This window comes from Gopherus flavomarginatus, chromosome 20 (assembly GCF_025201925.1).
Source record: "Gopherus flavomarginatus isolate rGopFla2 chromosome 20, rGopFla2.mat.asm, whole genome shotgun sequence".
Classification (NCBI taxonomy): Eukaryota; Metazoa; Chordata; order Testudines; family Testudinidae; genus Gopherus; species Gopherus flavomarginatus.
Window position 1 is genome coordinate 19,962,977 of NC_066636.1, and position 23,587 is coordinate 19,986,563.

Consider the following 23,587-nt stretch of genomic DNA (forward strand, 5'->3'; position numbering starts at 1 on the left):
GCGCTTGATAAACTTTCACTGCTGAGGAGGCTGAAAAACACAGTGTTGCCAATGCTCACTGTGTTTGGTGTTTTCATTAAAGCCCCAGCTCCTGGAATCATGGGATTACATAAGCACCTCCCCTTTCTAGCTGTTGTGGTCATACAGAAGAGTTTGAAACTGTGACCTGAGTGTGACCCTGAATGCTCTGAGCCCAGAAGACAAATGAAAATAATTGAAATGAAAAAAAATCATTGTTTTTAAGGCAGTCTCACAATTGTTTGAGGCCTGATACATTTTTTAAAGTGCTTTGGCCTGGCAGTACAGGGAGATTAAGTGACTTGCCCAAGCTCAGGGAGTGAGTTGGCAGTCAAGCTGAAAATAGAACCCAAGAGTCCTGACTGCCCCCCCCCTGCTCTAACCAATAGCCCATACTTCCTTGCAGGAGCCCTGATTCCCAGCTCTCATATTTAACTGCTAAGATCACACTCACTCTCCTGAGCTGGGGATAGACTGAGGACTCCTTATCCCCGTGCCAACTTCCCCAGCTCTCACCACTAGACTACCCTCCCTCCCCGAGCTGGGAACAGAACCCAGGAGTCCTGGCTCCCAGTCCCCTGCTCTGCCCCTACCCTGAGCGCTGCCGCTTTGCCTGCTCCGCGGCCAGCCGTGACTAACGGGATTAAATGCAAAACTGGCTGGCGGCGGAGAGGGGGCGTGTGTGGGGCTGGCGGGGCAGCGCCCAGAAAAGGGCTCGGGCTCCTTTAAGACTGCGGCAGGTTTCAGCCTCTTCCCAGGACCCAGCGGGTCAGTTTCCCCTGGCGATGGGGGGGACCCGCAGCTGAGCGGAGCCGCCCCCCGGGAGGGAACCAGCGGCCCCCGCCCGCCAGCACCTTGCAAGGGCCCCGCCCCCGCTGCATCCTCCCACCTGGGGCTGCCTCCTGCCGCGGCTGGGAGGCGAGTTTCTCCCGAGCCGGCTCGCCACGCAGGGCCCCCCCGGCCAGCGCGCACCGGGCACCTCCCCTGCCATGGACTGAGCGCGCTGCCGTCTCCGCCGGGTGCTGGGACTGGCCCCTTCCCTGCTGGGGGGTTCACCCCCCCTCCTCCCCGCTGGGCTTTTTTTTATGGGGCAGCAAGAGACTCGACCATGTTATCGGGCTCCAAAAACTCCTTTAAAATCCAGCAGCACCAGCCGGGCCCTGCGGTGAGTGGAAAGGGGGGAGGGGTTGAAATGCTGGGGGGCTGCAACCATGTGCATGGTTTGTGTGTTGGGGGGGGGGGGACTGAGAGCCACTGAACCAAACTGGAAACCCTCCAGGATGGAAGGAAAAACTCCTTCAAACCAGAGGGATGCTGGGGCACCCCCCAGTTCCAGCACCTAGGGTGGCGGGGGGGTATGAAAAAAAGTTTATATGCGGAGTTTCCCACCCTGCCTGGGTCCTGGGGGTGTCTCCAGCCGGGGTTCTGGCTGTTGGAAGCAAAGTGATTATTTTTGGGGGGGATAGCATTGCCCCCCCTTTGTTTTGTAGCCTTGGTGTTAAAATTGCAGTGGGGGGGGCTGCAAGGGGCGCCCCCGGGGCTGCAAGGGGCGCCCCCGGGGCTGCAAGGGGCGCCCCCGGGGCTGCGGGGGGGTGGGGGTGTTTCGTGCTCCTGGCACACCCCAAGCCCAGCTCCGGGTTTTCCAGCCAGCAGCCCCGCTCCCAGTATGCCTGGCTGGCCGGGCTTGGGTCTTTCCGACGCCAAGCGCCGCGTGTGGTTGCCCGAAACTCGCTCATTTTTAGCAGGGGTGTTTACACGGTACATTCTGTCCTCTACTTCGGAGCCTGGGCAGGGTCCCCCCCCCCCCGCTTTCTGGGACCAGTTTTTGCGCTGTCCACTGGGCTGGTCACCAGGCGACTGGATCCTTTTGTCCAAGGGGCTTTGTTCTTGCAAACTGCTCCAAACGGGGTGACCCCCCCTTCCTTCTTGACCCCCCAAACCTCCAGCGCGCCGTGAGTTTGCGCAGCGCTTCTGTGGGGCTGGAGCGGGTCAGCTGGCAGGGAAAGTTTGCCTTGGCTGCCCGGCTCTGTGCATTCCTTGCATAATGCGACGATTGTTTTCCACCGCCGAGCAGAAATATGCTACGGAGGAGCCAAGAGCGCCCTGGGAGGAGAGCCGGCGAATCTTTAAAGACTCAAACAAGCCTCATTTGTTGTTCGTGTTGCATAGAGCCTTGGCCCAGCCCCCCCCCTTCCGTGCTAGGCGCTGGACAAACACAACACTCAGCTCCTGCCCTGCCCTAAAGAGGTGACAATCGAAGTAGAAGGCAGGTGACCACAGGTGGAGACAGATACATGGGGGAGCAGGAGGAAATAATGAGACAATGAGGGGTGATCACTGCTGTGATTTCAAGGGAGGAGAAAACCTCTTTATAAAGGAGTGGGGGGACCCAGGTCTTGGTTAACCTTTTCACTGTTCTGCACTGGGACTTAGGAGGCCTGGGTTCTGTTCCTGGCTCTGCTGGGTGACCTTGGGCCAGTTGCTTTCCTGCTCTGTGCCTCAGTTTCCCCACTGGTAAAATGGCAGTAATCCTACTGACTTCCTTTGAAAGGGCTTTGAGATCTACTCATGAAAAGAGCCAGGGAGTATGAGCTCTGTACTGGTACCTGTCAGTTAGGCTGAGGCTGTTCGCCATCTTGCTAAAGCTCTAAGATCTATCACCATCTTATCTGACTGAGCACATCAGTCTTTAGTGGATTTAACCTCACAGGCCCCTGTAAGGCAGAGCAGTTATCCCAAATGGGGAAATTGAGGCACACAGAGGCCAAGTGACTTGGCCAAGTCTGTGGTACTGCAGGACCCCCGCTTCCTCCCATCTGTTGCTCAGTGCTTTAAATAAGTTTTTTGCCACTCCTCTTTGGACTCTCTTCCATTAGCCCTCATGGTTAGGAAATTTAGCAATTTGCTGCCAGCTGTTCTCCCCACCCCAGGGAGAACCTCACATGGAATGAATAGATTGCTGACACCTAACATTTTGGTCCATGCTTGGGGGGGTGTCTTGCCTGGCTGTCATGTCATAGCTGGGGGCTGACGGGGCACTGAGCCTCCCATATGCTCAGTGGTGTCACTAACCAGTTACTCAGGGCTGCTCTTTCACACAGTTTTTGTAGCACGTCATGTAAGACCTGCTGTGCTGTGTCAGGCCAAAGGTTCATCTAGCCCAGTATCCTGTCTTCTGACAGTGGCTGGTGCCAGGTGCTTCAGAGGGAATGAACAGAACAGGACAATTAGTGAGTTATCCATCCCCTGTCACCCAGTCCCAGCTTGTGGTAGTCAGAGGTTTAGGGACACCCAGAGCGTGGGGTTGCATCTGTGACCATCTTGGCTGATAGCCATTGATGGGCCTAGCCTCCATGAACGTATCTAATTCTTAACTTTAACCAGAGCTGTTTGCAATGGCTCTGATTAATGCAGCACAACCTCTAGTAAGGATTCAGTTATTCTATAAAGGTGTCTCTGTAAATGTAGCTGAATAAGCTATGCTGGTATAAAACCCTTTTACACTGGTATTACTTTACTGTTGTAATGTAAATAACAACAGACAGGTTGCAGCATTGGAGAAATGCAACCACTTCAGGGATGGAGGTTGGTAGCCAACAGCCAAGGGGAAGGGTGGGATCTGGTCCAAGGACACTGAAAGATTGTTAAAAAGTCAGATTTAAAAAAAAACCAAAAAAGGCAGGAGAGAAGGGATCCAAGTCCTCCATTCGCCTGGCTGGGGCGCAATACAGGAATATGCAGACGGCAGCGTATCCCAGGGAAGGGAGTCTGGAGGTAGGTTTGCCCGGATTAGATTTCTACTAGTACATGTTGATGAACGTCGATTTCTCCGTGTGCATGTGCTACCCGACGAAAAAATCTTTCCATGGCTGGTAATCGAAATGCACAGCTAGGCAAAGTACGAACAAGGTTGCTTGAGAATTTGTTAGTGTGATTTTTAAGGCTGTTTATGCTGCATATTTTGAGATGTGATGTTGAAAATTTTTTTTTAGTGGTGATAAAGCTTTGACTTTTTGAGGTCTTAGCCCCTGATGTCATTAAACAATTACTGCCTGACCCTCCCCCCACCCATTACCTGAGCCACATAATTTCACACACCTGTGAAAAATGATTGAAAAAATTGAATTCTGCGAAGCGGTTCTGGGAACAAGGTGCGTGTCCCCGTTCTGTGTGTTGGGCAGCAGGTGTTAACAGAGGGGTTGCAGCAGATCTGTCTGCCTCAGGCTGGTTCTTAGCAGCCAGGAGCCGGGCGTTAAAATGCCAGTCAGCACTGACTGGCCCCTCTTTCTGGCAGCCTCAGAAGTGAGGTCAGACCCAATGATCTGGCCTTGCAAGCTACCAGTGGGCCATGGAGACGTAACTCCTCTCTCTGCCCTATAGGGGATCTCTCCAGGATCGGGCTGAGTTGGGTGGGAGTGCGTCTGGGTGTGCACCAGACTTGCTCAGAGATTGCCAAGGTCCCAGGGACTGTCAGTCTTGTCCCTTTCACCAGCAGTAAGATCCCTGGGGCTGAGGGTGGTAAACGTTTCTGGTTTCTACATTTGCAGAGACTTTGACGTGCACTCTTTTGGGCCCCGAAGGTTGTTTACAGCTGCAAGGAGGTTTCCGGCTCGCTATCTGATCGAGCAGAGGAAGATATTCTGCCGCAGTTCCACTTTGTTTGCTCTCTCGCTGCTTAACAAAAATGCCAGATAATCTTCGGTTGTGGTTTGGGTTTCAGGCAGTTTTGTACCAGCTAATCTTTCCTCTATGTAGCTGATTCCTGGTAGCGTGGCACTCAGATCTTACTCTGCACCCTCGGCTGGCATGAGCCTGCTGCCCTCAGTTGGCAGTAGTGGTCAGGAGACTTTAGCTTGCTGGGGATTAGCCAAACCAGCATAGCCATGTGGCTAGCTGAGAATTGTAGCTTTCAGAAGGGACAGACCACTGTGACCACCTAGTCTGGCCTCCTGTAACTTGCCCAGAATAATTCCTCAGCCAGATCTTTTAGAAAAACACCCCACCCTGATTTAAAAATGGTCATCTATGGTGCCAGGACTCCTGGGTTCTATTCCCAGCTCTGGGAGAGGAGTGTGGGTTAAGAGGTTCTGTGGATCTGTTCCCAGCTCTGTTGTGTGATGTTGAGCAAAATCATTTTAATTTCATTATGCCTCAGTTTCCCCATTGGTAAACTGCACTAGAAAGGTGAAGTGATGTACCCAAGGCCCCAGAAAGGAGTCAGGGTTGGAGATGGGACTAGAACCCAGGAATCCTGGGTCCTGATCCTGTGCTCAGGCCACCCCCCCCCCCAAGCATCAGATTTTAAAAATATTGTTGGTTGGCCCCATTTAAACAACCACCACCACTGAACAGCCACTCGTGATCTGGGGCACAGGGAGGGGAAGTGACTCGCCCAAGGTCAGGAGGCAGCAGGCTAGTGGCCAAGTGGGAAATAGACCCTTCCAGCTCTCCTGGGCCTTAGTCCAATGCACTATCCACTAGACCACGCTATCTCTCATGCATGCCATCACCATCCTGCCATATAATTGTAAATGGAAGGAGGTGGAGTTTCCAGGTAAGAGCCACGGCTTGTAGATCCCAGTGTGGTCAACCCCAAGCATTCAAACAAAAATCGCAAGCCCTGTCCCAAAACAATCATGAGATTGACTTAAAAATCAGGAGATTTTAAAGCCAATGTTTGGTTTCTTGTTCTTTGCCTCCTGGTTTCAAACCCTTTAGAGGTTGTGTTTTGTTGCTTTTTTTTTTTTTTTTTTTTCCCCCCTGCAACCACCAGGCCAGGAAACTTCCTTTCATTCAGAAATAAAAGCTGAGATGCTCAGGACTCCAGGAGTTGGGGCTTTAAGAAATATACCCCATAGAATCCCAGAGGTTGGCCACTGAGATCCTTGTGACTGGCTGAGCCTTGTGCTGTTGAAGGGGATGAGGTCAGAAGTCAGGACTGCAGACAGGAAGAAATAATTAACTAGTGGCTTGGGTTAAATATTATTTGCTTTGCAGCGCCCCAGTTAGGGCCCCATTATACGGACCTAGGCTAAAGAGACCGCCCCTGCCCCATAGACCGTGAAAGTTGCCGGCTGGTTCTCCAATGTCTGTGCATTAGCCCACAGTAAAGAAAGGGTTACATCCAGCTAACAGCGACCTGTTCTCTTTCTTTACAGCTGAGAGGTCCAAAGTCCTCTGCCATGAACAGCAGGAGAAACAGGAACTGCCAGGCTTTCCCGTGTATCCCAGGTATCCCCGCTGGCTACGGGGGAGCGGGTGGCTTGTGTTTTGAACCCCCGGTTGGGTTTCCTTGGGGCTTTCACTATGGTTCTAATAATAATCCCTAGCTCCAGGTTAGCGCTTTCACGCTGCAGATCTCAAAGGGGGTCAGTCTCACAATCCCCATTTGATGGGGGGGGGGGGACACTAAGGCGCAGAGCAGAGCAGAGCAGTGCCGTGCCTTGCCCCAGGTCACGCAGCAGAGCTGGGTATAGAACCCAGGTGTCCAGAGTCGTCACACACGGCTCTAACCACTAGGCCGTGCTGCTGCCGAGCACCGGACAGGAGCGGTAGCAGTGGTGTTCCTTAGCCACACAGAGGTGGGCAAAGCTCCCTGCTGGCCTGTGCGTGTGATACGCTGGTGACCAGACCTCCTGTGAGTGCCCTGGGCAGGTGGAGGAGCCCTTCCTTCCCTGGCCGCAGCCACTTCACAGCTGTTGCTGCGACTGGGCCTGGCACTGCAGGGTCCAATAGCTGCTGGATCTGCTGTCGGCCCAGGCTCCCCCACGGGGGTGGGGTGCCAGGACTCCTGGGTTCCTTCCCTGGCTCTGGGAGGGAGGCAGGCCTCCTGGAGTATGAGTGGAGAGCGGAGAAGGATGGTCCATGGGCTTGGACACTAACCAAGAACTGGGTTCGAATCACTGCTGTGCCACAGGTGCCCTGGATGACCCTGGGCAAGACCCTTGGCCTCTCTGTGCCTCAGTTTCCCACTTGGACAATCGGGATAACAGCACCCTCAGGCGTGTGCGTGAGGACTAATCTATTGAAGGATGAGTACTCGGATACTACGGAGCTTTAGTATCTTTTATAAAAAAAAAAAAAATCACTGAGCTGGGCCCAATCCTGATCCCCTTCCTCCTTAAGAGCCTGTTACTCTTGCTCTTTGTTAGAGGCATGAAGGGTTAAATCAGGGCTCCGAGCAGCAGCTGTCTGAAGGCATTTTCTGGCTAGGATAATGAGCTGCAAGCAGTGGCCGGGGCAGATGCTTTGCTGAATTCGTGACTAGCAAAGAACCGCTACAAAGGCAACTGTTACCCGGGCACTTCCCTCTCCTGCCCAGCATGAGTGGCAGGGCCCCCACTCCACCAGCCACGCTGCCTGGGCTAGGGGAACTCGAGCAGGAGCGGCTCCGTGTTTGGTTTTTCTAGCCAGGCTCTTTAGCTGGGGCTGGGTGCCCAGCTGCTCTGTGATGCCCGCACGTGTTGATGTTGAGGGGAGACAGTGTGGTCTGGTGGGTATAGCAGGGGACCGGGCGCTGGGACTCCTGGGTTCTGCTCCCAGCTCTGGGGTGGGAGTGAGGTCCAGTGGTTAAAGCAGGAAGATAGGAGTCAGGACTCCTGGGTTCTTCTTGTACTAGAGGGTCACACAGGTCACAGCTTCTGCAGGCTGAGCTCATTGTGCATGCCAGGGGCTGTTTGCATCCCTTCATTTCCCCCCTACGCCCCAGCTCCTGGTGTGGACCATTCCTTCCTCTGCTATTTCAGGGACTCGCTATAACCTCCGGCCAGGGGCTCTGTGTGCCCCTATTCCCCTCCCTGCCCCATGCCGGGGGCTCTGTGTGCCCACCTTCCCCACATGCAAGGATCCTTGGTCAAGAGACACCCCCCATCCCGGTTGTGAAATCCCCTAGCCGAGGGCCAGCTGTTCTGAGCGCAGCCTCCATTTTTCCCCGTCCAGGCGTTCTGTGGGGCAAACCCTTTTCCCCGCAGTTCTGCTTGTTGTCGCTTGCGGGTACGATTCGCTGCCTGTTCTGAGGCCTGCTTCGCAGCAGCGCGGAGCCCCAGCCGCTCCAACTGCAGCCCCCTTAGGATCAGGCCTTCGGACCTAGACGCTGAAAGTTACACCGGCTTATAGCTGTGGGCACAAAGCCCTCCTGGTCTGGTTATGGCCAGGCTGGATGTCCCATCCTGAAAGGTCCAGATTCTCCTCTGGGGTAAATCCACCTGCTTCCTCTGCAGCCCACAGAGCTCCATCAGTTTACGCCTGGGAAGGATCTGGCCCCTCGGTGTGCTTTTCACCCCTGTGGCATTGCACGCCCCTAGCCCAGTCTCTTGCACGGCTCTGTGTCACTCCCCAGCCAGCCCTGGGCTCCTGCCTCTGGCCCCCTCCTTTCCAGCGCCCCGAGGAGCTGGTTTCACTGGTCATTCCAAACCACAGCGTTCTCCCAGCTCACCCTGACCCCTTTCTCTTGCTGCCCCCGCGCTGCAGGGGAACACGTCCTGGAAGCGGCAGCTCATGTGAGGAAGATCGTCCGCTCCAGGGATGGCGAAGGATCCGTCCTGGGCACACTGTACTGCACCAACCTGAGAGTCGCCTTCGTGCCAGAGCCAGCCCCTGGTGACACGGTGGGGGTGAGTTGGAGGGGGCCTGGCGGGGGCTGGGACGGTGCTGGCGGCCACTTGAATTGCAGCCCTGATGCTCTCTGGCGAACACCATCCTCCTGGCCCGTCGGAGCCCCTTGGCTGTGGTGCCGGGGTGGGTCCCCAGTGCCAGCCGTGGAGCCAGGTTCTGCGAGTGGGGATGATCTCTGAGCGTTGCTCCTTTCTTGCATAGGCCCCTCGCTGTTCCACTCGCCTGCACAGTGAGCACGACGTGGCCCTTCTCTGCATCAGGAGGCTAGTGGCAGGTAAAGTGGGGCAGGAGGGGCCACCATGACATTCCACCTAATCAAGCCATGTCCCCTCCACCACTGTGACGAGTTTGGTGGCTCTCAGCCCCTGTGGCTCACTGCCTCCGTCCCGGCATCCACCCCCCGGCTGGCACTGTGACCTCCGCATGAGCCGGCCCAGTGGCAGAGAGGCCAAGGCTGGACCATGGCGAACTGACTGCCCCCTTACCTGTGGGCAGGGCTGGGGCCATGGCACCTTGATGGGGGCGGGGGGGTGCAGAAAGACTTGCCCTTGCTGTAGGTTGCAGGGCCGCTCTTGGAGTGAGCTGTGTGCTCTTCCCCCGGGCTTCCCCATCACCAGGGCAATCCTGATAGGCTGTTGTCAGCTACCCCCCCCCCCGCCACCCCTCCCCAGAGCAATCTCCATGCAGCTGCCCTGGGGGCCGAGCCTGACGCTGAATGTTGCCTGGCCTCCTGGGTCTAAGCCCCCTTCCTCCACCTGGTTTTCCCCTGCAGTGAACAGCTTCACCAAGGCCAAGGTGCTGACGGCCAGCTCTACACTCAAGTTCATCCCGGAGGAGCTGGTCCTCTACTGCCGGGACTTCCGGGTGCTGCGTTTCCGCTTCCACGACAGTGGCTTGGAGCCCCGGGCTTGTCAGGTGAGCAGCTGCCATTGCAGACAGGGGCACTTGCCTCACAGACCCTCTCTGGCCGGCGATTCCCAGGGCCCAGCGGCTCAGGGCTTCGGGACCCTCGGATACGAATGGGCACCTCCAGCGGACTGGCTCTGAGCTGGACCCGCTTGGGACTCGGGCTGGGCACACCAGGGATTGTTGCTCTGTGTTGTCTGGGTGGGAGGATGGGGCTCTCAGGGGGTTGTTTGACCCCTTGGTGTGGGGTCTGGTGGATTAACACAGGACTAGGTGCCAGGAATCCTGGGTTCAGTTCCTAGCACCAGGAGGGGAGTGGGATGAAGCTGTTTAGGGGGAGGCGAGGTCCTATTCCGGGGCCTGCCGCTGACTTTGGGCAGGGATGTCCACACTGCTCAGCGCAGGTAGGCAGACTCGTGCTAGCCCCGCTGAGCTCCCATGCTAAAAACAGCAATGGGGGCATTGTGGCCGGAGGGTGGCTCACAGCCGGGAGCTGGGCGGGCTTGGACTCTGGTGACTAGCCCGGGCCACAGCATCCACACTGCTGTTTACAGCACGCTTATGAGTGTCTCCCCAGGCCGGGAGCGGCACCGCCCAGCTGCAGGGCAGATCCAGCCTGCGTGACCTGGAGCAGGATGTTTCATTTCTTCCTTCTTTACCGAGGTCTGATTCCTGAGGAATCTACCTCCCACAGGGGTCAGAGCCGCAGAACCTGGGCAAGGCAAACTGCACCCTTCCCTCCCCGACCCCTGTCTAGCCATCCTCTGATGCCCTGAAACACCCAGCGTCCCCAGCTCTCGTCTCTGCCTTAGCTGGGACCCGCCAGCTGCTGCTCCCAGCTCCCATTGACTTCACTGGGAGTTGTCAGCTCGGCTCTTTTGAAAACCCAGCCTGTCACGCCCTGCCCAGAAGAGAAGCTCTGAGCGGCAACATTCAGATTCAAAGCTTGGGGTGGGGTTTCTGCTCCAGAGGGCTTGGCCGGGGTCCCGTCAGGACCCTTCTGTTCAGCTGTTTGGCTCAGCGATGGGCCTGCAGCTGTAGTGACTTGTGCTGGCTATTTGTCCTGGGCTACAAATCTCCGTGGGTCAATGCCCTGCTGGGGGCCTTCCTGTATCCCCATCCTGGCAGCATACCCTCTGCCCTCCTGTTGGCACCCAAACCCTGCCCACAGCCCCAGACACCTTGAAGGTCCCCTGCTGAGGTGCCCCCATTGCTGCTGTTTTCCAGGTGACGCTGGCCATTGTGCAGGCTCAGGAGAGCAGCAGGGCCAGCGCAGGGACGTGGTACGACACTGGCGCTATAAGGAACCTGGGTAAGTGGCATCTCTGCTTGGCATGTAGCTCTATCCCCCAGGCCCTGGCAGCTTGAGGGGCCCATCCCTGGGGTGGCTGGACCCACAAGGTGCTTCCCCGCTCGTCCCTGACAGCCATTCCTCCTTTGCGGCTTCAGAAAACGCCTGGCTGAGCACGGAGGAGTCGTCGTCCTCCTCGACGCTGCTCTTCGAGAGGCCCTGTGACTGGGAGAAGGAGCTGAGGCGGCTCGGGGCTGCTGGCTGGAGGGTCAGCGCCGTCAACGAGCGCTTTGACATGGCCACCAGGTAAAGTGTGACCCAGCTGCTGGTCATCATCCATTTTCTTCCCCCCCCCCCCCGCCCCCCTCTGCCCAGGCATGGAGGGGTCGGGGGGTGAGTTAGATCCTCGTGGATAGCTCTAAGCCCAGCCCACGGCATGGGAGCGTGTTACAGCCAGAGGAAGCGGAAGCGCCCTAAAACTGGGGGGGCTACAGGTGCCTAAACTGTGGCCCCACCCCCCCATGCCTTCCTGCCCATTCCCCTGCCCTTGTGCTGCCAGTTCCCCCCAAGGCCTCGCCCCGTGCTCGCTCCTCTCCCTCCCCCATCACCCACCCTTACGGCTGGTAAAAAGTGGGAGGGCCCTGCCTCCTCCCCCCCAGCACCCGTGGTCACAGCCCCTCCGGGTGCACTCCAGTAATTGCTATGGGAACACTCTCAGACCCCCTTTTTTCAGCGGGTTCGGTGCTCAGCCCTCTGCTACAGTCCCAGGTCCATATCGATGGCCCCCTGCCGGATTGAGCATAACCTCCGAGGGCATGTGGCTTCCTCAGTTCGAACCATGTTTCACTCCCGAAGGAAGGGATGATTGGGGGCGAGAAGTCAAAATCTCAAAAGTTTCCTTGAACTGGAAAAACTTTTAGTTTCCTTCCAATTTCAACCCTTTAACTTTTTTGTTTTACTCTCATTTGCTCAAGTTTCTAAACCAAACAGGGCTTTGAACCGGAAAACTGGAATTCCTCATCTTGCAAATATCAAAACGAAACATTTTGACAGCTTTGGAGCTTTCCCCTGAATGATTGATTCACAAAATGAGCCAAAACTAACCACCTTTCATGCGGAAAGCTCCGGGTTTCGACAAACGGACGCTTTCTGGGGAAAATCCTTTGGTTGTCAAATTCCCAAGAGCTGGAAGGCCTCTCTAGGGAGAGCTGGTGGGAACTCTCTTCTAGCATGTGTGGGAGGGACGCTGGCTGTGGGCCAGCAGACCCTGAGTTCTCTTCTCCATCTGTGCGTGTTAACGTGGGGTGGATCCGGGGAAGTCTTGTGAGTTGTGGGAGTGGCAGGCACCCTGTCTACAATCTGGCATTAGAGAATGGCCTTGTAACAGGGAGATGTGCCTCCTTTAAGGGCCAGGGGCCATCTAGCCCTGTCTGACAATCAGATCTGGTGAGGAAGGGGCAGGTGATTCCTATCAAGGTCTGAGAGTGCTCGAAGGGGGAGCTGTGGGAAGGAGGCAGGTGCTGGAGTAATGGAGTGGGAGAGGCCTCGAGGGTCCTCCATCCCACTTTGGTTGTAAGGTTTGTGTGCAACACCTGAACAGGTTTGGGGCAAGGCGGCAGTGCTGCCTGGGCTGGGGAGATGGGCTGGCAGCCCTCCGCACGTGCTCTGAGCTGGTTCCCTTCCAACTCCACTTCCTCCCACAGCCTCCCCAAGTACCTCTGGGTCCCCAGCAGGCTCCTGGACAACGAGCTCAAGAGGGCCTTTGGCCACTTCAATGCCAGGCGCATCCCGGTGAGCATCTTCTGCCCCAGGAGCAGGCTGTGAGCTGCCGCCTTGGGCAGGGGAGGGTGGTTCCTAACAACCTCACCAGGTTCTGGTGATGGGGCAACCACTGGGGGGTGCTGTGGGAGGGTGGGGTTCTTACTGAGGCAGGGGCGCATTTGGCCAGCAGGGTGGAATAGGTGTGAGACCCTCCCCCCACCACACACCAGGCTGGGTTCCCTGCGGCTGGTGCCCCATGAAGCTGGCCAGCTATCAATGGGTGACTACATCACTCCTGAACCAGCCAGGGAGGGAAGGCTGAGGAGGGAGGGTCTCCACCAGGTTGTTTGTTGGGGAGTGTATCACAGCCAGTTAGGGGAAGGCAGGTCCCTGGAGCTGGGGGGAGAAGAGGAAGGTGGAAGACAAGGCCCCAGGGCACGGGGCCCTGGTGTGTGCAGTGGAGAGCCTGCAGCCAGTGGAGTTTCATTTCGTTCCGTTTCCCTTTATCTCCCCAGAGGCTGTGCTGGCATCACCCGGGAGGCAGCGATCTGCTGAGAGCTGCCGGCTTTCACGCTGATTCAGACCCCGAGAAGGAAGATGTGAGGTACGATCCTTGAGGATGTGGGAATGGGGCTGCGCTGCTCCAGCCTGGGAGCTCAGGGGAGCTGGGGTGGAAGACTCCCAAGGAAAACTCAGCTGCTCTAGGGAGGGGGCGCAATAGGGGGCATTCTCCCCTTACAGTCAGTGCTGACCCCAAAGCCCCAGTGTGGCACTAGGGGGTGCTGTGTTGCAAGGAGCTGGGTGGGTGATGTAATGGGGGTGCTGTCCACTTATAGCTGGTGCTGACCCCAAAGCCCCATACGGTACTTGGAGGCGCTGTGCTGCAGGGCTCCATAACCCAGGCCGAAACAGTGATTCCACCTTCCCGGCGCGGCTGCGTTTCTCCGCAGGTCTGTGGAAGCGCTGATGCTCGCTGGCCACGCCCAGTGCGTGATAGTGGAGACAGCCGCCGACCTGCCCAGCCCTGCAGAGATCCAGCTCTCTTACCTCAAGCTTCGGGCCCTCTGCCTTCCTGGTGAGACACGGCCTCAGCCCCGGAGCTGAGATCCTTTCTCAATAGGAGTCGCTCGCCTGAGCTGATGCCTGGGAAATCCCAGACAGTAACTAACCAGCTCTTCAGCTGGGAGAACCTGGGCAATCTGGATTGGATTCCACTTGGGAATCATAGGGCAATTGCATTGTGCAGGAGGTCAGACTAGATGATCATAATGGTCCCTTCTGACCTTAAAGTCTATGAGTCTGTCACTAGTTTGTATCTGATGCACCTGTGCTGGATTTCCAGTTTCCTCTCTTGCTCGAGGTGCTTGTCTAGCTCCACCATTGTCATAGTGTCTCTATGCTGTGGGTTATATCCTCCTAATCCCCTGGCAGGTGGGGAGGAATTAGCCCTGCTTCAGAGGGGGAAAGGGAGGCACAGGGAATTACATGATTTGCCTAGACCGGTACTGTAACCCCAAGGCCATCACTCCCCTCCTGGAAGGGGCTGGCTGTTTGACGCAAGGAAGTGATTGCAGAGCCATTAGCTTTGAAAACTCATGGTGAACGGGGGAGGTTCCGGATGACTGGAAAAAAGCTATTGTAGTGCCCATCTTTTTAAAAAAGGGAAGGAGGAGGATCTGGGGAACTACAGGTCAGTCTACCTCACCTCAGTCCCTGGAAAAATCATGGAGCAGGTCCTCAAGGAATCAGTTCTGAAGCACTTAGAGGAGAGGAAAGTGATCAGGAACAGTAGCATGGATTCACCAAGGGCAAGTCATGCCTGACTAACCTAATTGCCTTCTATGAGGAGATAACTGGGTCTGTGGATGAGGGGAAAGCAGTGGATGTGTTATTCCTTGACTTTAGCAAAGATTTTGATACGGTCTCCCACAGTATTCTTGCCAGCAAGTTAAAGAAGTATGGGCTGGATGATTGGTCTATAAGGTGGACAGAAAGCTGGCTAGATCGTTGGGCTCAACGGGTAGTGATCAATAGCTCCATGTCTAGTTGGCAGCCGGTATCAAGTGGAGATCCCCAAGGGTCGGTCCTGGGGCCTGTTTTGTTCAATATCTTCATTAATGATCAAAGAATCCTGTGGCACCTTATAGACTAACAGACGTTTTGGAGCATGAGCTTTCGTGGGTGAATGCATGCATCTGACGAAGTGGGTATTCACCCACGAAAGCTCATGCTCCAAAACGTCTGTTAGTCTATAAGGTGCCACAGGATTCTTTGCTGCTTTTGCAGATCCAGACTAACACGGCTACCCCTCTGATACTCCATTAATGATCTGGAGGATGGCATGGACTGCGCCCTCAGCAAGTTTGCAGATGACACTAAACTTGGAGGAATGGTAGATACGCTGCAGGGTAGGGATAGGATACAGAGGGACCTAGATAAATTAGAGGACTGGGCCAAAAGAAACCTGATGAGGTTCAACAAGGACAAGTGCAGAGTACTGCACTTAAGACGGAAGAATCCCATTCACTGTTACAGACTAGGGACCATATGGCAAGGCAGCAGTTCTGCAGAAAAGGACCTAGGGGTTACAGTGGATGAGAAGCTGGATCTGAGTCAACAGTGCGCCCTTGTTGCCAAGAAGGCTAACGGTATTTTGGGCTGTATAAGTAGGGGCATTGCCAACAGATCGAGGGACGTGATCATTCCCCTCTATTTGACATTGGTGAGGCCTCATCTGGAGTACTGTGTCCAGTTTTGGGCCCCACACTACAAGAAGGATGTGGGAAAAATTGGGAAGAGTCCAGCAGAGGGCAACAGAAATGATTAAGGGGCTGGAGCGCATGATTTATGAGGAGAGGCTGAGGGAACTGGGATTGTTTAGTCTGCAGAAGAGAAGAATGAGGGGGGATTTGATAGCTGCTCTCAACCACCTGAAAGGGGGTTCCAAAGAGGATGGATCTAGACTGTTCTCAATGGTACCTGATGACAGAACAAGGAGCGATGGTCTCAAGTTGCAGTGGGGGAGGGCTAGGTTGGCTATTAGGAAAAACTATTTCACAAGGAGGGTGGTGAAACACTGAAATGGGTTCCCTAGGGAGGTGGTGGAATCTCCTTCCTTAGAGGTTTTTAAGGTCAGGCTTGACAAAGCCCTGGCTGGGATGATTTAGTTGGGGTTGGTCCTGCTTTGAGCAGGGGGTTGGACTAGATGACCTCCTGAGGTCCCTTCCAACCCTGATATTCTATGATTCTAAGCCACAAACCAGGCCTGAGCACAAAGCCAGAGCACAATCCAGCACTGGCTGAGAGGCAGATGGGACTGGAGGGTCTCTTCCTTTGTCCCCTCTCTGAGACAATTCCTGACCTGCCACAGAAAGGGCAGCCCAAAGGGACTGAGGAGACCTGGGTTCTGTTCCCATCTCTGCCACAGGCTCCGTCTGATCTGGATCAAGTCACTTTACCTCCTCTGTGCCTCATTTTCCCTGTCTGACTGGGGATAATCGCCCGCTCCCTGCCAAGGGGGTGGTGAGGATTAAAACCCAATAACGATAACATGGTGCGACACGGAGGGAGGCCGGATAAACCCCTCTGCAGCCAAGATAGTAATTCGGCGTGGCCTCCTTTCAGACTCCTCTGTGGCCGATGAGAAATGGCTCTCCGCCCTGGAGGGGACGCGCTGGCTGGAGCACGTGAGGTGAGAGCTGCCCCCCTATATGCTGACACTTTAAATCCAGGCACATGGGCCCTACAGAACATCTGGCAGGTGGGTGGGGTTGGGTAACCACCATCCCTCTGTTGGGAGCTGTCCCCTGGGGTGGAGCTCTGGGGGGGAGTGGCTTGCAGGACCGTGCCTGGCTGGATGAACTTCAGATGATGCTGGGGGGTGATGGGGTCCTTTGCTTCCCATTGGCTGCAGAGTCTTCATTGTCAGTAATGACCCCCTCTCCTTGCAGGGCTTGTGTGAGGAAAGCGTGCGAGGTGGCTGTCCTGCTGGCGGAGAGGTCCCGCTCCATCATGCTGCAAGGTAGGGTCAGTCGTTCCCTCCTCTGGCCCAGGCACAGGCTGGATGCCTTGAGGCTGGGCCAGGTGTGGGGTGAGCCTGAGAGGGGGGTGAGCTCCTGGGTACAGGATCTGTGATGCCTCCTGGGAGTACCCAGGGCTGGGATGCACCTCGCTACTACCTGTCCTTTGCGTGAGGCAGGCTTGTCTCCCCGACCCCACCAATCACAGGCATTGCAAGCACTTCCCTCTAGTCCTAGGCTGCGTGGGCCCTGCTGTCGCTCTGTTGGCTAGCGATCGGCACACCGAGCATCTCCGTGGAGAGTCCAGCCCCGGTGCGCTGGTCACTGGCAGCATTCACCAATTCGCTGCTCCCAAAGAAGGAGCACACTTCGACTTCCCAGTTCCCACCCAGATCACCACCCCGCTTACCACACAGCGCTTAGATCTGCTTCTGGTGAAACCAAGGCTGGGTTTCCATGGCCAAGCCCAGAGATGCAAGGAGTAGCAAATGGCAGTAAACAAATGGTTACACCTCACAGCAGGCATTCTAGAGCGCCCCCGAATTAACAAAGTCCTCTCCTGTCTCCTAGAGCAATGCTCACCCCAAATCCTTGCAGGACTTTACAGCCGGGGTCCGGCTTGGCTCCTAGGTGAAGGACCCAGTGTCATTTCTTTGCATCCCCAACATATGTCAGCTCCACCCTTTGTCAGACACTTCCCGGTCCCCCCACTGTTTGTTTCCTCTTGTAGATTTCAGTTTCTCATTTCCTCACTGGCTCAATATGCAAATAGGTCTCCAACCTGTCGCATACAATACACAGTAGCCAAATGGTCAGGCAGGGAGATGGGTGTCTGTTACCTCCTGGTGATTGCCTTAAGTCCAAGACTTTAAGAACATAATTTTCAGATCCCTAATGCCCTAAATATTATCTATCCACCCAGTTTGCAATTACTGTAAGACCAGTGGGCGACTGGTTCTTGGTAGAGACCTCACATGTCACCCTTGGGTGAACTATTGTACATATATCTGATCCCTGGGAAACCTTATGCAACCCCTGTGCCCTCTGCCTGTTGGCCCCAAGGGGTGCCTGGATTACAGGCTCCATGCTGGCCAATGGGCGGGCTGACTGGCTCTGGGAATCAGGGTCATTGAGTGGGTCCCAATCCAGATCCTTGTGGGACATCACAAGAGCTACTGCTGATCAGCCTCAGCGTTGGCAGCTGCAACAGAGAGGTCTGTGCACAGTGGAGCCATGACGTTCCTCTTGACCCCTAGCCGAGGTCCCTCACTGTCTGTACCCTTCCCCCTCGCAGAGTCAGACGACCGGGATCTGAACTGCCTGCTGGCCTCCCTCATCCAGGTCCTGTCGGATCCCCACACCCGTACCCAGTTTGGGTTCCAGAGCCTGCTGCAGAAGGAGTGGGTGGTGGCAGGGCACCCCTTCCTCCAGCGCCTCAACCTCCTCCGGGACAACGACCGTGAGGAGGTGAGTCTCAGAGCATGCGCGGCTCTGGCTTGATGCCCGGCCAGAGGGGAGGTGCTAGAGAGTGATGGGAGTTCTACCAGCCTGACCCAGGTGGCACCGGGGTGTCGAATAATCTCCCAGCGCATGAGCTCTGCTCCGAGCACAGCTGGCCGGGAGCGTGGCTCGACGGCCGTGCAAAACCGAGAGGGTTCCCTGGACTGACGGTTGCCTTCCCTCCTCCCCCTTGCATCAGTGGGACACCTGACTCAGAAAGCGGCTCTGATCCAAGCATTCCCAGCGTCTGCCCTGCCCAAGCATCCTGGGCTCTGGATTTCCCTCTGCCGCCAGTCATGTTGGAATCTGTTATGGTGGGGCTGGGACCAGGGGGCTGGGTGGGAGCAACTGGCTGTGGAGGCAGCAGCTGGGAAGGTGCATGGATGGCTGGGTGGGGATCGGAGGTAGCTGTGGCATCAGAACCAAACCCAAGTGACCCCTCTAGGCTTTGTCCAGTGGGAGACTTTGTTTTCTTGGCTCAGGTTCCACTGTTCTGGTGGGGACCTCTGCTGGGCAGTCTGTGAATGACACCGGTACCGGCCCAGGCTGGAGTCCGGTGGGGGCAATTAGCCACTGGAGTGGCTGTTTGGAGCTTTTTGCCTGGGGAGTGTTTGGGCTCTTGCCGAAAGACTCACTCTAGCTCAGCTGCAAGCTACCGGGTTCAGTGGAGGAGTGGCTGGGCGATGTTCTCTGGCCTCTGCCGGGCAGAAGTCGGCTGAGATGGCCTGGTGTTTCCGTGCTAGCCTGGATGCTCTGGATTCCTTGGTCCGATTCCCCGCTCTGCTGTCGGCTCCCTCTCTACCACAGTTCCTCATCCGTCCAGTGGGATAATGGCCCTGCTCTGCTTCCCAAGAGCTGTGGGGATAAATGCACTGGAGATGGCGAGGCGCCCAGATGCTAAGGAGCCAGAGATGGAACACAGATCGTTTTGCTCCTGTGTGGGAGCAGGGCCTGAGCTCAGATCCCCAGGGCAGGTTGTTGAAGCTGCCCTGGTCCATCGCAGTGTTGCCATGAGCAGTTTGACGGTATTTCCTTTCTGGGTAAATCTCTGCAGCATTGCGGCATGGCAAGTCAGCAGCTGCTACTTTCCACCCCAGAGGCAGCTGCTTTTCAGTGGTGGGAGAGCGATCACTGTGCAGTGTTGCTGCAGGTTGTTTCAGGAGCTGCTCTGTCCCACCCCAGAGTTGCCTGCATTTTTGCTGTTTCCTCAGGGAGTTACTTCCCCCCCCACCCCTCTGTCTTTTAGTCTCCAGTGTTTCTGCTTTTCCTGGATTGCATGTGGCAGCTGCTCCAGCAGTTCCCAGCATCCTTTGAGTTCACAGAGACATACCTGTTAGCCCTCCACGACAGCAGCTACATACCCTTCTTCAGCACCTTCCTGTTTAACTGCCAGTGGGAGAGAGATCGCAGGAATCAGGTGGGTCCAGCATGGAGCCTCCCAGCTACAATGAAACACTTGGCTGCTCCACAGTGCCCCAAGCACTATCCTACCATGGGTGGAGAAGGGAGAAATCCAGTGCCGTGGCTAATGCATGGCCTGGGAGTGAGGACTCCTGGGTTCTATTCCCAGCTGGGAGAGTGAGGTATGGCCTAGAACAGGCAGCTGGAGGACAGGACTCCTGGGTTCTATTCCCAGCTCTGGGAGGGAGCAGAGCCTAATGGTTAGAGCAGAAGACTGGGAGACAAGACTCCTGAGTTCTTCTATTCCTGGCTCAGTGCCTGACCTCAGGTGAGTCAACTCTCTCCTTTGTGCCTCAGTTTCCCCAGCCATCGAACAGGGTGGGGCTCATGCTCCTCTTCCACCTCTGTGAAGCGCTTTGAGATCCTCAATGCATAACATTCCCCTCAAAAGGCCTGCTCCTGGCCCAGCCTTAGTGGGATATGGAGTGCAGCCTCTCGTGGGGCTGGGGAGCGAAGGGATATAGATGTGCATTCACTGTGCCTTGTGGAGACACTGCTCACGCTCCCTGTCCATCCCCAGCACCGTGCCTCCAACCAGATCTACGCGCCCGTCAACGGTTGGCGGGAACCCCCTCCCCTGGAGATCCTGCAGAAGGGTGGCCGCCTGGCGAAGGAGAGAGGGGGCCCCTACTTGCCCACCATCTGGGACTGGGCGCTGCGCTACACCACCCAGCAGAGGGCTCAGTTCAGAAATCCCGCCTATGCCAGGAGCAGCGGCAGCACCACTGTTCCAAATGGCAAATCTGCCCCACTAGGGGGTGATAAGGTGAGTGCGCTGGGGGGGGTACTAGGAGCGATTTGGCGGCAGGGAGTGTTGCCTAGCGGTCACGCCATGGGGCTGTAGGAGTCAGGACAGCTGGGTTTTCTTAATGGCTGCGAGGCCTTTCTGAGCCTCAGTTTACTTTTTCCTGTGTCATTAGTGGAGCTGGCAATAGAACCCAGGAGTGCTGAAGCCCCCAGTCCACGCTCTCTCCTAGGCAGGTTCAGTAAAGTATCCTGCTGTGGGTGAAGCACGTTTTCCCACCCTGTTTTGCTGCTGGGTTTTACTGTTGTGGATTTTTCCCCCCGCCACCATCTCTTTCTCCCTCCAGCTGGAAGCTGCCTTGTCTGGGAACGGCACCATGTACCTGTTTGCCAAGGGGGCCCTCTCGCCGCAGACCCACCTCTTCCCCTGGAAGAACGGCTCGCTTTCCAAAAAGGGCTGGTGGCGGGCTCAGTCCTCAGAGAGCCTCAGCGAACAGGACCGGTCCTTGAGGAGCAGTCCCAGCGGTTGCCCCCTGCAGCCTGAGGGGCTGCTACTTCCTGCCTCTGTGGGCCCCCTGATCCAGCTCTGGAGAAGGTGTTACCTGCGGGGAAGCCAGGAAGTTCAGGTAACGCCGGCACCGGGGACATTAGCAGACAGGGTGGCTGTGGGGTTAAGGCTCTGAGCTGGGACCTAGGAGCCACTTCTCTGCTCTACCGCAGACTCTTTGTGCATCCCATTGCTATTGGGTGGAGCAGCATAGCCTAGCAGATAGAGCACTGGCCTGGGACACAGGAGATCTGGCGGCTTTCCTGGCTCTGCCACTGATTCTCTAGGTCACCTTGGGCGAGTCATCTAGTTTCTCTGTGCTTCAGTTCCCCTGTGTAAAATGGGGATAATCCTGCCCTGCTTCACAGGGGGTTGTGAGGATAAATACATTAGTGGTTCAATGGGGTCTGATATCACAGCGATGGGTGTCCAGTTAAAAACTGTAGATTAGTAGCAAATTACCCCTCTGTCGAATCCGGGTGTGGGGACAGGCCAAGGGTGGTAATGAAGATACACAAAGTATATCTTCTGTAGGTAGGTCAGTATTAATACCCCCTTGTGTAGAGGGGTAAACTGAGGCAAAGTGAAGGTGGCACAACTAGTCAGTTGCAAGAGAACCCAGGAGTCCTGATTGCTGTATTAATTCTTATTACGATGGTGCCTGGAGAGCAGAGCCCTGTTGTGCTAGGTGCTGTCCGAACAGATAATAGAGAGGGTCCCTGCAGAACAGAGCTGGGCCCAGGTTTTTAGATCCAGGGAGGCTGCAGCTGACCCAGCTGGGGGGTGGGGCATAGGCACACAAACATCGAAGAACCCCACATGAGAAACCTCTGGAAAGAGGGACACATAAATAAATGGTCGATGATGCCTTGTCACTTTTGGTTTCCTTAAAAAGATTGTGATTAGAAACAGACTTCCCCAGCTGAGCCTCCAGAACACTGCTGCACACTGGCCATTCGCTAACTACTGAGGTGCTCCCACTCCCAGCACAGCCTGCCGAGGGCATCGAAACGTTTCCTGGACGTAGGCGTTAGAACGTAGCACGGCTCTCTGGGGGGCAGGGGAACATGGCTCTGGTTTGGCCACTGGCATGGCTTAGATCTCATTAGTGATCTCAATCTGCCTGAGCTGGAAGACTCAAAATCCCCGGCAGCTGGCCAGTGGGCTCGTGCCAGGCCTGGCTGCTCCGGTGATTTGCGTAAAATACTTTGTATGGGAAAGGCTCAGGGCTGGAACAGTTGGAGGGGCATCGGTAGAGCTGGGTGTATGGCGGGGACCGCAGGCCTGGGATAGCAGCATCTGCTGCAGGTCAAGATAGACAGGTATTGGTGGGTCTGCGCCAGGCACCCAGCCTGCAACAGGATGGAGGGGCATGAGCAGAGCCGTGTTATCTGCCCGGATTGTTCCAACCAGGGCTGACTCGGGTTAGGATACAGAGCTGTGGGGGGAGCTTGTTGGGTCCCCCCCAAGCACTTGCACTATACCCAAGTCTCTCGCTCGCCTCGTCACCAGCTCCAGGGCCTGGAACTCACACCTAGCTGCTGCACGTGCTCCCAGTGTGGACTCAGCCAGCCCTGAGCCACCCTGACTGTCTGTCTCTGACTCTCCCCATCAGCGTGGCCTCTTTGCCTCCACGCTCAGTGAACTCGCAGAAGAGCTGGACCTGCTTCGAGGGCGACTGACAGGCGAGGGGACCTGCTAGGGTGCCTAACCATGGCAGCACGCAGAGCCCTTCTCGCCAGCCGCCTGAAGGTGAAACACCCCGAAGACTGGACGGCCTCGTGTCCTTGCTGCGATGCTGGAGATGGGAGAGCGTCCCGGGCAGAACTGGATCTGTCCGCTGGGCCAGTGGACCAAGGAGGGGGACCTGGGTTTGTAGGAACGGCTTCAATGGACTTTACGCCCTGCTGTTCCTCGTGATGCGGGGAGCTGCCCGTCCTTTTGTGGCTTCAGGAAAGGGAACCGGGCAACCCCGTCCCATCTAAAGGGCTCGCTCCCACTCACGCAGCTCAGGGTGGTGGGTGCCCAGATAACCGTGGCTCCTCCCAAGTGCTACCTCCTCAAAGTCGGGCCCAATCCCAGAGCCCCCGCCCGGCCCTGAGTCTGGTTAAGCCCCCTGCCCCCGCCCATGCTGGGTGTTTGGCCAGGGTTCGGTTGGTGGGGGTCTTGACGGGAACCGAACAACTCCAGTGTTCTCCAGTGCTGCTTGGCAAAACCTACAGCATAGGATTCTGTTACTGCAGGGTTTGGGGCAGGCACTCCAGGGTACTGGGTCCAACCGCTTTTGCTGCTGCTCAGTCTGAGTTGTATCTCTCTCCATTCTCTGATCTTTCATGCACCTTCACCCTCCTCACTCCCCCAGGGTGACTTACTCAGCTGATGAGGCTGGCTCATTTGTGTACCTCCCCCAGAGGGGCGGCATGTGGGTGGAAGGGTAGGCGAGGGTTAACCTGCCGCTGCTCATGCTGTACCCATCCCCTAGGTTATTGCTGGCCTCCGATCTCCAGCACTGTCAGTCTGGCACCCGTCCCTGAGCGGCAACTCTGCAAAGCTTGTAACCCCCTGCCTGGATTCTCTAAGTGACCCTTTCAATCAAGGCTTTTGAAGCAGGAGGGGAGGGGAAAATAATTGAATCTTTCAGAAGCAGGGTGGGAAAAAGCGAGCAAGAGAACCCTATCGTCAGTAGATTACGGGGAGCCCTCATGAGCTCCCATCTCCGGGCAGGGC

The 23,587-nt window shown here is 56.2% G+C and overlaps 1 protein-coding gene and 1 long non-coding RNA gene across 4 annotated transcripts in view; one reads left to right on the forward strand and one right to left on the reverse strand.

Annotated features, from left to right (window-relative positions):
* Positions 1-23,587, reverse strand: part of LOC127038205 (uncharacterized) — a 246,081-nt gene that overhangs the window by 152,018 nt on the left and 70,476 nt on the right. The window lies entirely within an intron of this gene.
* On the forward strand, positions 731-23,391 carry MTMR11 (myotubularin related protein 11). Of its 3 annotated transcripts, XM_050930690.1 has the most exons (18): positions 731-1,183; positions 6,177-6,249; positions 8,488-8,630; positions 8,833-8,905; positions 9,404-9,546; positions 10,765-10,849; positions 10,987-11,134; positions 12,532-12,619; positions 13,105-13,193; positions 13,540-13,664; positions 16,214-16,280; positions 16,540-16,610; positions 17,903-18,075; positions 19,355-19,525; positions 20,090-20,335; positions 20,661-20,939; positions 21,034-21,157; positions 22,476-22,566. In XM_050930690.1, exons 1-17 carry the CDS (start codon positions 1,127-1,129, stop codon positions 21,145-21,147), a joined length of 2,145 nt encoding a protein of 714 aa, XP_050786647.1. In that variant the 5' UTR covers positions 731-1,126; the 3' UTR covers positions 21,148-21,157; positions 22,476-22,566. The 3 variants fall into 3 exon arrangements, with proteins under 3 accessions (XP_050786647.1, XP_050786649.1, XP_050786648.1); XM_050930692.1 differs by lacking the exons at positions 21,034-21,157; positions 22,476-22,566 and adding an exon at positions 22,373-22,469 and having other exon boundaries at positions 732-1,183; XM_050930691.1 differs by lacking the exon at positions 21,034-21,157 and having other exon boundaries at positions 736-1,183; positions 22,476-23,391.

Bases quoted from the DNA above. Each gene is read 5' to 3' on its own strand.
- MTMR11 (XM_050930690.1), top strand. From the start codon at position 1,127: ATGTTATCGGGCTCCAAAAACTCCTTTAAAATCCAGCAGCACCAGCCG. The intron at 8,906-9,403 runs GTAAAGTGGGGC...TTTCCCCTGCAG, and splicing joins CATCAGGAGGCTAGTGGCAG to TGAACAGCTTCACCAAGGCC. The intron at 20,336-20,660 runs GTGAGTGCGCTG...TTCTCCCTCCAG, and splicing joins CCCCACTAGGGGGTGATAAG to CTGGAAGCTGCCTTGTCTGG.